Consider the following 15,145-nt stretch of genomic DNA (forward strand, 5'->3'; position numbering starts at 1 on the left):
GCTGGCTTTCTGATGCCCCTCATTTAGAAAAGATATTAGGCCAGCCTCTCACCCAATCACACAGTCCAGATCACTCAGTATCTCTTGACTGAGCAACTTGCAGTGTCTTCGAACCAAGATGTACTTTTTCCTGTTATCTTTCAACTGGGCTCCCCCAGTATCTTTCAGCTGGGGAGCCAGATACTGGTTATATACAACCGAATAAAACTCACAGCCAATAATTGGGAGATCTGAGAACCAAGAGAGACTCACCCAAATTTGTTTGGACTCTGAGGCAGATGGGCACAAGAGGCCTCTGCTGGTACCAAGACTGCAGCTCCTTGTAGAGATCAGGTGAAGCAGAGAAGTCTGCCCTGAGTCCCTTTGTGGTCACCAAAACTGTCAACTGAAAAGAAAAAAGCACAATGTAGAAGTTGAGAATTATGTTTTATTCAGCAGAGTTACTGAGGACTTAAGCCTGGGATACAGACTCTCATATAGCTCTGAGGGACTGTTCCACATGTAGTGGAACATGAAAAGATTACTGCTAATTAAAGAAACACACATTTCAAGTTAAAGAATTTAGCACTTTTCTATGTATGGGAAGATGTAAAAGTCTGGGCTCATTGAAATTATTCCTTTGCTATGCACCATAAATATCTAGGGCCAGTATTCTCTTTTTTCCATCCTGAATTCCCTCAGGGTGTGCTCTCAGGGGTGGCTACAGTGGCTGATGGCTTTATGACTACAACATCTTTTGTTTACTGAAATGGCAGTTGACATTCTTTGTCCACAAAATGAAAGGAAACAATGTTTAAAGAACTTTAAAAAATACATGGCAACACTCACCAAATAGGGAATATCATTAAAGAAAAATTAACAACTGAAATGAGAAATTCACTAAGGGGTTCAAGAATAGAACTTTGAAGATAGGTCAATTGTGATTACTCAGTCTGAGGAATAGAAAGAAAAAAGAACAAAGAAAGATGATGAGAGACTTATGGGATGCCATCAAGCATATCCTAGGCATAATGAGAGTCCCAGGATAGAGAGAGAAAGGGGCAAAAGAATATTTGAAGAAGTAACAGCTGAAAACTTCCCAGATTGATGGAAAATAGTAAGCTACTCTCCCAAGAAGCTTAACAAACACCAAGTAGGATATACTTAAAGAAATCTGTATCCAGACACATCATAATCAAACTGTTAAAAGTCAAAGACAAGAGAATCTTAAAAGCATCAAGAGAGAAGTGACTCTTCATATATAAGAGATCCTCAATAAAATTAATAGCTGATTGCTCATCAGAAACCATGTTAGCCAAAGGGCAGTGGGATGACATGAAAAGTGCTGAAAGAAAAAGACTGTCAACCAAGAATTCTATATCCAGCAAACTTATCCTTCAGAAATGATGGAGAGGAAGAAGTAAAACTCTATTTGTAAATGATATGAGCTTATATATAGAAAATCCTAAAGAATCCACTAAACTATTGGAACTAGTAAATTAGTTCACCAAGCTGGTAGGATATGTCAGAATACACCCATCAGCTGTATTCTATACACTTTTAATGAACATTCCAAATGTGGAATTAAGAAAATTCCATTTACAATAGCATCAAAAAGAATAAAATATTCAGGAATAAATTTAACAAAAGTAGCATAAAATTTATACTTTGAAAATACAAAACATTGTTGAAAGAAATTAAACCTAAATAAATGGGAAGACATCCCATATTCTTGGATCAGATCTTTTTAAAAACACATTTATTATTTTATTTTTGGCTGCGTTAGGTCTTAGTTGCAGCATGCAGGATCTTTGTTGGGATCGTCACTGCAGCATGCGGGATCCTCTGCTGCGGTGCATGGGCTCCTTGTGGCATGTGGGCTTCTCTCTAGTTGTGGCGTGTGGGGTCTCTAGTGGTGGCCCTTGTGCTCAGTAGTTGCAGCACGCGGGCTTAGTTGCCCCACAGCATGTGGGAACTTAGTTCTCTGACCAGGGATCAAACCCACATCCCCTGCATTGGAAGGTGGATTCTTAACCACTGGACCACCAGGGAAGTCCCTCATGGATCAGATCTTAATATTGTTAAGATGACAGTACTCCCTAAATTGGTGTACAAATTCAATGTAATCTTCCTCAAAATTTCATTTAGTTTATTTGAAGAATATTGACAAGCTGATTGTAATATTCACGTGGAAATTCAAGGGACCCAGAATAGCCAAAACAATCCTGAAAAACAAAAATAAAGTTAGAGAACTCAAAATTCCCAATTTCAAATCTTACTATAAAGCTATAGTAATAAAGACATTGTGGTACTGGTGTAAAGATAGACATATAGGTCAATATAATAGAATTGAGAGCTCAGAAATTCACATTTATATATAGATGATTTGTGACAAGGGTACCTAGACCATTTAATGGGGAAGGAATAGTCTTTTCAACAAATGATTCTGGGACAAATGGATATCCACGTGCAAAAGGATGAACTTGGACCCTACCTCACACACACACACACACACACACACACACACACACATTACCTCGAAATGGTTCAAAGAACTAAAACTGTAAAACTCTCAGAGGAAAACATCAGCGTAAATCTTCATGACCTTGGGTTAGGCAGTTGTTTTAGATATGACACAAAACGCGTAAGCAACAAAAGGAAAAATAGGTAAATTGGACTTCATCAAAGGTTAAAAACTTTTGTTCTTCAAAAGACACCATTGAGAAAGTGAAAAGACAACCCACAGAATGGGAGATAATATTTGTATCATATATCTGTAAGAGACGGACTCTTAACATGTCAATAATTAAAAAGACAACCCAATTATTTAAGTGGGCAAAGGATCTGACTAGATGTCACTAAATATAATACAAAAATGGCCGACAAACACATGAAAGATGCTCAACATCATTAGTCATTAAGGAAATGTAAGTCAAAACCACAGTGAGATACTATTTCATACCCACTAGGATGGCCCTAATTTGTTTTTAAAGGAAGATAACAAATGATGAAGATGTGGAGAAATTGAAACCCTCATAAGTTGCTGGTGGGTATGTAAAATGGTACAGCCACTATGGAAAACAGTTTGACAGTTCCTAAAAAAATTAACCATAAAATTACCATATGACCCAGCACTTCCACTCCTAGGTATATACCCAAAAGGATTGAAACCAAATATTCAAACAAATACTTGTACGTGAATGAACATAGCAACAATATTCATAATGGCCAAAACATGGAAACAATCTAAATGTCCATCATGGTAGAGAGATGGTAGAAAAAAAGGAATAAAGTACTGTAAAAAGGAATGAAGTACCAATACATGCTACAGTGTAGACGAACCTCAAAAATACCATGCTGAGGGAAAGAAGGCAGATACAAAAGAACACATATTGTATGATTCCATGTATATGAAACATCCAAAATACATAAATCTGTAGATAGAGAAAGCACATTAGTGGTTGCCAGGGTTCGGGGGAAGGGGGAAATGTTGAGTGACTGCTTAATGGGCTTGAGATTTCTTTTTAGGGTGTTGAAAAGTCTTGGAACTAGATAGAGGTGATGGTTGCACAATAAAGTGAATGTACTAAATGCCACTGGATTCTATACTTCAAAATGGTTAATTTTATGTCATGTGAATTTCACCTCAATTAAAAAAATTTTTTTAAATATATACTAACCATGAAATAAAAAATTATTGATAAATTGGACTTGGTCAAAACTGAAAATTTTCTATTCTATAAAAGACATCAATAAGAAGATTAAAAGGCAAGCCATGGAATGGGAGATCCTTGAACCACAGGGGTTTGAGTTGCACACGTCCACTTATATGCGGATATTTTTCAATAGTAAATACCACAGAACTATGTGGGTGGTTCATGGTTGGTTGAACCTGAGGATGTGGAGAAATAGAGGATACAGAGGGCCGACTATGAGTTATACATGGATTAACCCTGGTGTTGTTCAAGGGTCAACTGTATATCTAACAAAGGATTTGTATCCAGAATACATAAAGAAATCTATTCAATATGAAAAAATTTTTTAATTTTGCAAAGAAACAGACACTTCTCAAAAGATTTACAGTAGCACATAAAAATATACATAGTATCATTAGTCATGTGGGGGGAGAATGCAACTTAAACATCAGTGGGATCCCAGTTCACAAGACTGACAATACCCAATATTGGCAGAGATGTGAGGGAGCTGGAACTCTCATAAATTGTCAGTGGGATATAAACCACTTTGGAAATCAGTTTGTCAGTTTTATATTCCTATCCTATGACTCAGCAATTTTACTCCTAGGTATTTAGCTAAGAGAAATGAAAACATGTTCATAACAAGACTTGTATAAGAATGTTGGTGGCCAATTTTATTCATAATAATCCAGAAACAGCCCTTGTGTCCATCAACAGGAGAATAGATAAGCAAAGTGTGGTATATTCAAACAATGGAATATGACTTGGTAATGAAAAGAAACAGACCTATCAGTGATGGGATGGGAGGGTGATGGACTGCAAAGAGGTATGAGGGAACTTTCTAGAATGTTCTCTATCTTGATTGGAGTGTTGGGTACTCAGGGTATACATTTGTCAAAACTCATCTAACTATACACTTAAATTCTCAACAGAGTTGACTTTTTTTACGTATATAAAGGGGCAGCAAACTTCATAGTTCAGGACTCCTCTGACCTAGGGGTTATGTGGGCTTTATGCGGGCTGCAAGACCCCAAACTTCAGGTGAGACAGCAGGGAAACCACATCCTCGCACTTGCATTTGTAAGTCAAGAGGAAAAACAACATGGGACAGAATACAAGTCATCCTTAATCATCCATCTTAATCATTCTCTAATGTGGACCAGACACTGTGGTCCAGTGTAGCTCAACTGTGAAGGCAGAATTGGACATAGTTGTAGTGGTATCCATGGGTTTGATTACTCTTGGTAGTACAATCAAACTTCCTAACAGCAGAAAGGATTTTTGTAGCTCTTGGCAGACTGGATTGGAGAAGGATGGCCAAGAATTATCAGCCGTTGTCTCCTGGAAGGGTAGACTTTGTTCATAAGAAAAAGATCTGTGTTAGCCCTTGTGGGGAGGATAAGGGATGGTTGGTGCTATATTTTAGAGCAGGGCTCAGCAAACTGACCCACAGGCCAAATCCAGCCTTTGTTCTGTTTTTGTACATTCTATGAACCAAGAATGTTTTTCATACTTTTAGAGGGTTATGAACAACAAACAAAGCAACAAACAACGCTAGATAATGTTCGACAGAGACCATACATGGTCTGCAAAGCCTAAAATATTTACTGCCGTTTACAGAAAAAGTTGGCCCCTACTAATCACAATCCTGAGGGTAGGTAGGAGTACGATCACCTGGCTTTGGGTAGATTAGCAGGAAAAGGAAATCTAAATTATATTTCTGCCAGATGAAGTAGACTGGTGGTATTTTTCTCTCATGGACTGTAATTGTGCAAAAGGCAGAGCCTCTGATAAGTTGTTGGCCTGGGTTTTTCCATTGTGTTTTCCTAAACCCCAGCCATAACAGAGAAGTTTAAATGCCCCATTGGCCCTGATGTCAGTCCCTCTACCAAGAATGCCCTCTCTCTTTCATCTGGTTTCTGTCTAAACCCACCTCCTCGATGGGGCAGAATCAGTCACTCCCTTCTCTGTGTATCATAGCACTCAGTTCATACCACCAGGCTAACACGTAGACCTTTTTACATGTCTGTCCCCCTCTGGACTATGAGATCCTTGGGTAGATTTTAACATTTTTGCTGCCACTGGTCCTGGCATCCAGATATGTGCTCCTTAAATGTTTATTGAACTGAATCCAGCCACTGGTATCCCTTGATATACAGGAGCCTGAGTTGAATAGAGACCAGAGATAGCTATTTAGGATCAGGCTGGGGTAACAAGTGGAGGCAAGTTCTCTAGAGCTGATGTATCTGAATTTCATTTTCAGCGAACTGAACAGAGGGATATAAGGAAAGCAAAGTTGAAAGAAAAGAAGGAGCAGAATCAGAATGAGGCTTTACTCCAGGCCATCATGGTGAGTTCTCAAACTCTAGGCCCTTCTGGTCTTGTGAAATCCACTAATCCTGAAGCCTGTTGGGAACGTGTCTGGGAATGCTTTACCTGAATTAATTGTACATTTTCTTTCTGCTTTTGGTGAAGCAGTGTGACAAGTCAGACCTGAGTTCAGTCAGCTCTCTCACTTGCATGCATGTATTGGTTTCAGGTAACATATACTGAATTTAGTAGCTTTTGGTTAAGCATTTTCTAATCTTCACAGTAGCCTTCTGGGGTAGGTCTTCTTGCTCCTGTTTTTGCTAGATGAGCACATAGTCTCAGGGATAGGAAGAAACCTCACACAGCTGATATGTATCAGAGCCAGGTCCTTGCTCTCAGCCCGTGTTATACTGCATCCTGAGAAAGTGAATTTTTAGGATGTAGCTCTTCTAACTATAACAACAACACAAAATTCTATCTCCCCTTCCCTCTCTTTACTGCATTTTAAATGAATGTCGTCTGATCCAAATCTTGCTTTCACAAGTCACTTTGAGCCTTGGCTGCTCAGGGGAGGTAATACTGGCTATGAGATTGCAGGGTAGGTTCTTGGTTAGGTTCTTGGTTTCATTCTTTGCCGAGTTAAATTATGTGCCTATTTAAATTACTTGTTGACTTTGAGAACATCACAGTTCTAAGATGCACTCCACTAGTTCCTCCGCACAACAAAGAATCTGTTAACACATTAACAGATTAAACAGAAGGGAATACTCCAGAGGGATTTGGTCATTTTCTAAAATGTAGAATATTGCAATGCCCAGACATTTGCATACAGACCTATTTTGGTTCTCTCCTCTAACTGTGCATCTCAGACTTCAGTGTACTTAAGAATTAATCTCAAGAGTAATATAAACAAAGCCGTATATACTACATTTTAGTGGTTTAAAGCAGAGGTCAGCAAGCTGCAGCCAGTGGCTTACAGCCCTGCCTGTTTGTGTATGTCTTACCAATGGCTGTTTTCACACTACAGTGGCAGGGTTGAGTAATATCAACAGAGACCATTTGGCCCGCAAAACCTAAAATATTTCTTATCCGCCCCTTTAAGGGAAAGTTTGCCAACCCCTGATTTAGGAGATACCATCAAGGTAATTTTGATTACATATCATTTTCCTCTTGTGTGCTAGCCTTAGGAGACTCCACACAACGTACATAGGAGGTGACTCTACTATTCAGACCTTTGATTTATCCTTGTTTCTATGAGACAATCAAGATTAAGTCAATGTGTGCATTATTTTTATTATCCCATGTCCTAGCTAAATGGAAACGTTTGCCATGTTCGTACATGCCTCTCTGCATCTTTTCTGTACCTTTGCACATGCTGTTCCTTGGCTGTTACTTGGGGTAGAATGCCCTTCCCACTCCCCTGCCCCCCGACTTTTCTGCTTTTCAAAGTCATTGTTCAAGGCCTAGCATCCCCCAGTCCCCTCCAGACCCCAGGCTGAATTAATTATTCATGGTCTGCAGTTCCACAGTTTTACTTCTTACCTTATGTTGTACTTATTACCATGTCTAGCTCATGTCTAGCGTGCTAGACAGAGGCTAGCATGTGGTAGATGCCCAGTAAAGGTGAGTTAAACAAGTCTCAGGAATAATAAAGACGAATCATGTGTAGAGCTGGCTCTCAGGGAGCTCGCAGTGTTATGGTTTCCTTGTTTTAGTGAAATGAGTTTGCATCCTTCCACACATAAGGTGTGTGTTTTCTTTTTTTAACCCAGGCTAGGAACATCAGGCTAGTGTCTGAAGCTGCTGGAGAGGATGAAGATTCAGCCTCAGAAGGTCTCGGTGAGCTCATCCTGAACGGGCTCACTTCTGAGAACCTCTACGGAGCCAGGCTGAGTGTAGATGATGGGGGAAGACTGAGCTGGCCTGTGCTCTTTCTGTACCCAGAGTATGCCCAGTCAGACTTCATCTCTGCTTTTCACGAGGACTCCAGGTACTTCCTTCCCCAGGAGCCCTTTGCTATGCTTGCACGCTCTTCCCTGCTGTCTCCGCAGGATGGACAGGTGGATTTTTAGTTGTGGAGGAAAGAGAATAGTTTTAGAGGGTTTTACACAGTCTGGTTGGTATAACCTCTCTATTCCATAGCTGATTTCTCCTTTTACTAAGTAGCTTTGCAGTGACAGACTGCACTGTGTACAGTGTTTGTCAAGCGCTGGTACTTGTCTCGTGAGAGATGAAATCATTGGAGGTAGTACCTGCATAGAACTGAAGGGTATATTTATTAGAAAACGTATGTCTGGCGATTTTAACATGTGATTTCATAGGGTTGATGCTTAGAATGTGGCTGAATATAAGAATGTTGTTAATCCTGAGTCAGTTTAAAGAGAATTACTATGTCATAATAGGACAAGTGATACACACATTTTGGGCACTGCTGTCAAAATGGATTAGGCCTGCATTTCATGATTTATATACATTTTTGATATCTCTGTGAATTGGTGTCCAGGGCATGGGATGTAGGAAAACATATTATGAGTTATTGATACCCAGAAATACATGTTATATCTCCTTAGATTTATTGATCATCTAATGGTGATGTTTGGTGAAACGCCCTCTTGGGATTTAGAGCAAAAATACTGCCCTGATAATTTAGAGGTAAGAGAAGTTTTATTTTGTTCCTCTATGGGAATTGGGGTGGGGAGGAACAGGGAGTGCAGTGAGGTTTCACTGCCTTTTTAAAAAAAATCGTGGTAAAATATAAAAAACATAAAATTTACCATTTTAACCATTTTAAGTGCACAGTTCAATAGCGCTAAGTACATTCACATTGTTGTACAACCATCACCACCATCTGTCTCCGTTTTCATCATCTTAAACTGAAACTCCGTGCCCCTTAATCAATAACTCCCTATTTTCCCTTCCCCTCAGCCCATAGCATCTACCCTGCTACTTTCTGTCTCTGAATTTCTCTCTCATATAAGTGGAATCAGACAGTATTTATCCTTTTGTATCTGGCTTATTTCACTTGGTGTAATGTCTTTAGGATTCATCATGTTGAGCATGGGTCAGGATCTTATTCTTTTTCAAGGCTGAATAACATTCCGTTGTTGCAACTTAAAAAAAAATAATCACAACTTTACAGAACAAAGAATTTATCTTCTAACTATTTGAGAGTAAGATGCCAACTGATGCCCCATCACTCCTGAATACTTAAGTGTCTATTTCCTGCATAAAGTACATTTTCTTTCATGATTCCAGTCAATCATCAAAATCAGGAAATTATCTTTAACACACTCTTACCAGCTAATCCTCAGACTCCATCAGTTTTCACAAATTTTCCCCCAGTAATGTTTTTTTTTTGGCACACACTACTAATTAAAAAAAAAACTCTTTTAATTGAAGTATAGTTGATTTACAGTATTGTGTTAGCTTCAGGTGTACAGCAGTGATTCAGTTATATTTCTTCAGATTATTTTCCATTATAGGTTATTTTAAGATATTGAATATAGTTCCATGTGCTGTACAGTAAATCTTTGTTGCTTATCTATTTTATGTATAGTAGTTTGTATCTGTTAATCCCATACTCCGAATTTATCCTCCCCACCCCCCACTTTGGTAACCATAAGACTGTTTTCTGTGTCTGTGAGTCTCTTTCTATTTTGTATGTAGATTTATTTGTATTAATTTTAGATACACATAATGATATCATATACTATTTGCCTTTGTCTGACTTACTTCATTAAGTATAGTATTCTCTAGGTCCATCCATGTTACTGCAAAAGGCAATATTTTATTCTTTTTAATGGCTGAGTAATACTCCATTGTGTAACTATACCACATCTTCTTAAGCCAGTCATCTGTTAATGGGCACTTGGGTTGTTTCCAGTCTTGGCTATTATAAATAGTGCTGCTGTGAACATTGGTGTGCATGTATCTTTTCGAGTTAGAGTTTTCTCTGAACATACGCCCAGGAGTGGGATTGTTGGACCATATGGTAACTCTATGTTTAGTTTTTTAAGGAACCTCCATGCTGTTTTCCATAGTGGCTGCACCAATTTACATTCCCACCAACAGTGTAGAAGGGTTCCCTTTTCTCCACACCCTTTCCAGCATTTATTATTTGTAGACTTTTTTTTTTTTGGTGGTACACGGGCCTCCCACTGTTGTGGCATCTCCCGCTGCGGAGCACAGGCTCCGGACGCGCAGGATCAGCGGCCATGGATCACGGGCCCAGCCGCTCCGCTGCATGTGAGATCTTCCTGGACCGGGGCACGAACCTGCGTCCCCTGCATCGGCAGGCAGACTCTCAACCACCGCACCACCAGGGAAGCCCTATTTGTAGACTTTTTAATGATGGGCATTCTGACTGAGGTGTGGTGATACCTCATTGTGGTTTTTGATTTGCATTTCTTTAATACTTAACGATGTTGAGCATCTTTTCATGTCCCTGTTGACCATCTGTATGTCTTCTTTGGAGAAATGTCTATTTGGGTCTTCTGCCTGTTTTTGATTGGGTTTGATACTGAGTTGTATGAGCTGTTTGTATATTTTGGATATTAACCCCTTGTCAGTTGTATCATTTGCAGATATTTTCTCCCATTCTATAGGTTGTCTTTTCATTTTGTTGATGGTTTCCTTTGCTGTGAAAAAGCTTTTAAGTTTGATTAGGTCCCATTTGTTTATTTTTGGTTTTATATTTTGGCCTTGGGAGACAAGAAAATATTGCTACGATTTGTGTCAGATAATGTTTTGCCTGTGTTCTCTTCTAGGAGTTTTATGGTGTCATGTTTTATATTTAGATCTGAAAACCATTTTGGGTTTATTTTTGTATATGATGTGAGGGAATGTTCTAATTTCATTGGTTTACATGTAGCTTTCCTCGACACTATTTGCTGAAGAAACTGTCTTCTCCATTGTATATTCTTGCATCCTTTGTTGTAGATTAATTGACTGTAGGTGTGTGGGTTTATTTCTGGACTCTCTGTTCTGTTCCATTAAGCTCTATGTCTGTTTTTGTGCCAGTACAATGCTGTTTTTATTTATTTATTTATTTTGCGGTACGCGGGCCTCTCACTGTTGTGGCCTCTCCCATTGCGGAGCACAGGCTCCGGACGTGCAGGCTCAGCGGCCATGGCTCACGGGCCCAGCCGCTCCGCGGCATGTGGGATCCTCCCGGACCGGGGCACGAACCCGTGTCCCCTGCATTGGCAGGGAGACTCTCAACCACTGCGCCACCAGGGAAGCCCACAATGCTGTTTTTTGTGTTGTTTTGTTTTATTTTTGGCTGTGTTGGGTCTTCATTGCTGCGCACAGGCATTCTCTAGGTGTGTTGAGCGGGGGCTACTCTTCCTTGCAGTGCGTGGGCTTCTCATTGCAGTGGCTTCTCTTGTTGCGGAACACGGGCTCTAGGTGCACAGCCTTCAGTAGTTGTGGCACGGGCTCAGTAGTGTGGCTCACAGGCTCTAGAGCGCAGGCTCAGTAGTTGTGGTGCACGGGCTTAGTTGCTCTGCGGCATGTGGGATCTTCCCGGACCAGGGCTTGAACCCTTGTCCCCTGCATTGGCAGGCGGATTCTTTTTTTTTTTTAATTTTTTTTTTTTTTTTTTTGCGGTATGCGGGCCTCTCACCGTTGCGGCCTCTCCCGTTGCCGAGCACAGGCTCCGGAGGCGCAGGCTCAGCGGCCACGGCTCACGGGCCGAGCCGCTCTGAGCATGTGGGATCTTCCCGGACCGGGACACGAACCCGTGTCCCCTGCATCGGCAGGCGGACTCTCAACCACTGCGCCACCAGGGAAGCCCTTTTTTTTTTAAATTTTTAAAATTATTTATTTATTTATTTTTGGCTGCATTGGGTCTTTGTTGCTGCACGTGGGGTTTCTCTAGTTGTGGCGAGCGAGGCTATTCTTTGTTGCAGTACATGGGCTTCTCATTGCAGTGGCTTCTCTTCTTGCAGAGATCAGGCTCTAGGCATGCAGGCTTCAGTAGTTGTGGCACATGGGCTTAGTTGCTCCATGGCATGTGGGATCTTCCTGGACCAGGGCTCGAACCTGTGTCCCTTGCATTGGCAGGTGGATTCTTAACCTCTGTGCCACCAGGGAAGTCCCAAACAGGCAGATTCTTAACCACTGCACCACCAGGGAAGTCCAGCATGCTGTTTTGATTACTGTGGCTCTGTGGCATAGACTGAAATCTGGAAGGGTTACTCCTCCAGCTTTCTTCTTTTTCCTCAGAATTGCTTTGGTAATTCTTAGTCTTTTGTGATTCCATATAAATTTTAGGATTATTCTGGTTCTGTGAAAAATGTCATGGGTCCTTTTTTTAGCACTTTACATATATATATATATATATACACACACACACATATATATATATATATATATATATACACGTATATATATATATGTGTATATATATATATGTATATACGTGTATATATATATATATATATATATATTTGGTTGCACCAGGTCTTAGTTGCAGCAGGCAGGCTCCTTAGTTGTGGCTCACTGGCTCCTTAGTTGCAGCTTGCGGGCTTCTTAGTTGTGGCACGCGAACTGTTAGTTGCACTAAGCATGTGGGATCTAGTTCCCTGACCAGGGTTTGAACCTGGGTTCCCTGCATTGAGAGCGCAGAGTCTTAACCACTGAGCCACCAGGGAAGTCCCAGTCATGGGTATTTTGATAGGGATTGCATTAAATGAGTAGATTGCTTTTGGTAGCATGGACATTTTAACAATATTCTTTCAATCCAAGAGCATGGAATATATTTCCATTTCTTTGAATCTTCAATTTCCTTTATCAGTGTTTTATAGTTTTCAGCATATTGGTCTTTCACCTCCTTGCTTATGTTTATTCCTAGGTGTTCTATTTTATTTTTTGATGTGATTTTAAATGGGATTTTTTAAACTTATATTTCATTGTTAGTGTAAAGAAATGCAACAGATTTTTGTATATTAATCTTGTATCCTGCTACATTGCTGAATTCATTTATTAATTCTAATAGTTTTTGTGTGGAGACTTTAGGGTTCTCTATATAGAGTATCATGTCATTTGCAAGTAGTTTTACCTCTTCCCTTCCAATTTGGATACCTTTTCTTTCTTTTTCTTATCTGATTGCTGTGGCTAAGACTTCCAATACTATGTTGAATAGAAGTGGTGAGAGTGGGCATCCTTGTCTTATTCCAAAATTTAGTGGGAAGGCTTTCAGCTTTTCACCATTGAGTATTACATTGGCTGTGAGTTTGTCATAAATGGCTTTTATCATGTTGAGATATGTACCTACTTTGATGAGTAGGTATAGAGGGAACATTATCATGAATGGATGTTGAATTTTGTTAAATGCTTTTCTGGTGTCTATTGAGATGATCACATGGTTTTTGTCTTCCTTTTGTTAGTGTGCTGTATCACATTGATTTGCATACGTTGAATCATCCTTGTGGCCCTGGAATGAATCCAACTTGATCATGGTGTATGATCCTTTTTATGTTGTTGGATTTGGTTTGCTAATATTTTGTAGAGGATTTTTGCATCTGTATTCATCAAAGATACTGGACTGTAATTTTCTTGCAGTCTTTGTCTGGTTTTGGTATCATGGTGATGGTGGCTTCATAGAATGAATTTGGGAGTTTTCCCTCCTCTTCAAGTTTTTGAAATAGTTTGAGAAGGATAGGTGTAAGTTCTTTGTTTGTTTGGTAGAATTTGCTAATGAAGCTGTCTGGTCCTAGACTTGTGTTTGCAGGGAGATTTTTTAATTAACATTCTATTTCATTTCTAGTGATTGGTCTGTTCAAATTATGTTTCTTCTTGACTCAGTTTTGGCAGGCTGTATGTTTCTAGGAACTTGTTCATTTCATCTAGGTTGTCCGATTTGTTGGCATATAACTGTTCATAGTAAACTCTTATGATTTTTTCTAGTTCTGTGGTATCAGTTGTTATTTCTCCTCTTTCATTTCTCATTTTGTTTAATTAGGTCCTTTCTTTTCTTGTTGAGCCTGGCTAGAAGTATGCTGATTTTGTTTATCTTTTCAAAAGCCAGCTCTTGCTTTTATTGCTCTTTTCTATTGTTTTTTTTTTTTTTTTTTTTTTTTTTTTTTACGGTACGCGGGCCTCTCACTGTTGTGGCCTCTCCCATTGTGGAGCACAGGCTGCAGACGCGCAGGCTCAGCAGCCATGGCTCACGGCCCAGCCGCTCCGCGGCATGTGGGATCCTCCCGGACCGGGGCACAAACCCGCGTCCCCTGCATCGGCAGGCAGACTCTCTCAACCACTGTGCCACCAGGGAAGCCCCCAAATACATTTTTGATCCTCTTTTCTCTCTCTCCTCCTTCTGGAACTTCTATTATGTGTAGGTTGGCACGCTTTATATTAGCCCATAGATCTCATATGTTGCTTTCATTTTTTTTTTTCTTGTTTGTCTTTCTATCTGCTGTTCTGATTGGGTAGTTTCCATTATTCTCTCTTCCAGATCACTTATTTGTTCTTCTGTGTCATTTAGTCTGTTATCCATTACTTCTAGATCGGTTTTTATCTCGGCAATTGAATTGTCTAATTTTGATTGGTTCGTCTTTATAGTTTCTAGTTCCTTTTTACAGTGATCTGCATTTCTATCGATAATCTTTCTTAATTCCTTTAGCATTTTTTTTTTTTGCGGTATGCAGGCTTCTCACTGTTGTGGCCTCTCCCGTTGCGGAGCACAGGCTCCGGACCCGCAGGCTCAGCAGCCATGGCTCATGGGCCCAGCTGCCCCGTGGCATGTGGGATCTTCCCGGACCGGGCCACGAACCCGTGTCCCCTGCATCGGCAGGCGGACTCTCAAACCACTGCGCCACCAGGGAAGCCCCTCCTTCAGCATTTTTATTACTTCCTTTTTGAACTTGGGGTCTTATAGACTGGTGAGGTCTGTTTCATTATTTGTTCTTTCAGGGGATTTCTCCTGTTCTTTTAATTGGGAGTGGTTCCTCTGGTTTTTCATTTTACTTAACTTTCACTGTTTCTATGAATTTAGGAAAACAGTTATCTGTTGTGGTCTTAAAAGGGCGTTTTTATGTAGGAGTGTCCCTGTGTAGGCTGTGTGTCCAATATTTTTGGTGTGAGGGCTGGTTTTGGTATGGATGCCGGCCACGTCTTTCATCAGAGTGTGCTGGCTGTTATCCCCTTGATAGGGAGTG

The 15,145-nt window shown here is 40.2% G+C and overlaps 1 protein-coding gene across 3 annotated transcripts in view; it reads left to right on the plus strand.

The window, feature by feature from the left end:
* TTC4 (tetratricopeptide repeat domain 4) overlaps positions 1-15,145 on the plus strand; it is a 39,610-nt gene that overhangs the window by 17,864 nt on the left and 6,601 nt on the right. For 2 of the 3 annotated variants that reach the window (XM_032603428.1, XM_032603417.1), the window contains exons 6-8: positions 5,938-6,024; positions 7,757-7,974; positions 8,555-8,636. The exons of the other annotated variant lie outside the window; for it this stretch is intronic. In XM_032603428.1, coding sequence (XP_032459319.1) covers positions 5,938-6,024; positions 7,757-7,974; positions 8,555-8,636 — 387 coding nt within the window. The remainder of the gene's footprint in view (positions 1-5,937; positions 6,025-7,756; positions 7,975-8,554; positions 8,637-15,145) is intronic. 3 annotated transcript variants of the gene reach the window in all.

The sequence above is a fragment of the Phocoena sinus genome, chromosome 1, assembly GCF_008692025.1.
Source record: "Phocoena sinus isolate mPhoSin1 chromosome 1, mPhoSin1.pri, whole genome shotgun sequence".
In the NCBI taxonomy this organism is placed as follows: domain Eukaryota; kingdom Metazoa; phylum Chordata; class Mammalia; order Artiodactyla; family Phocoenidae; genus Phocoena; species Phocoena sinus.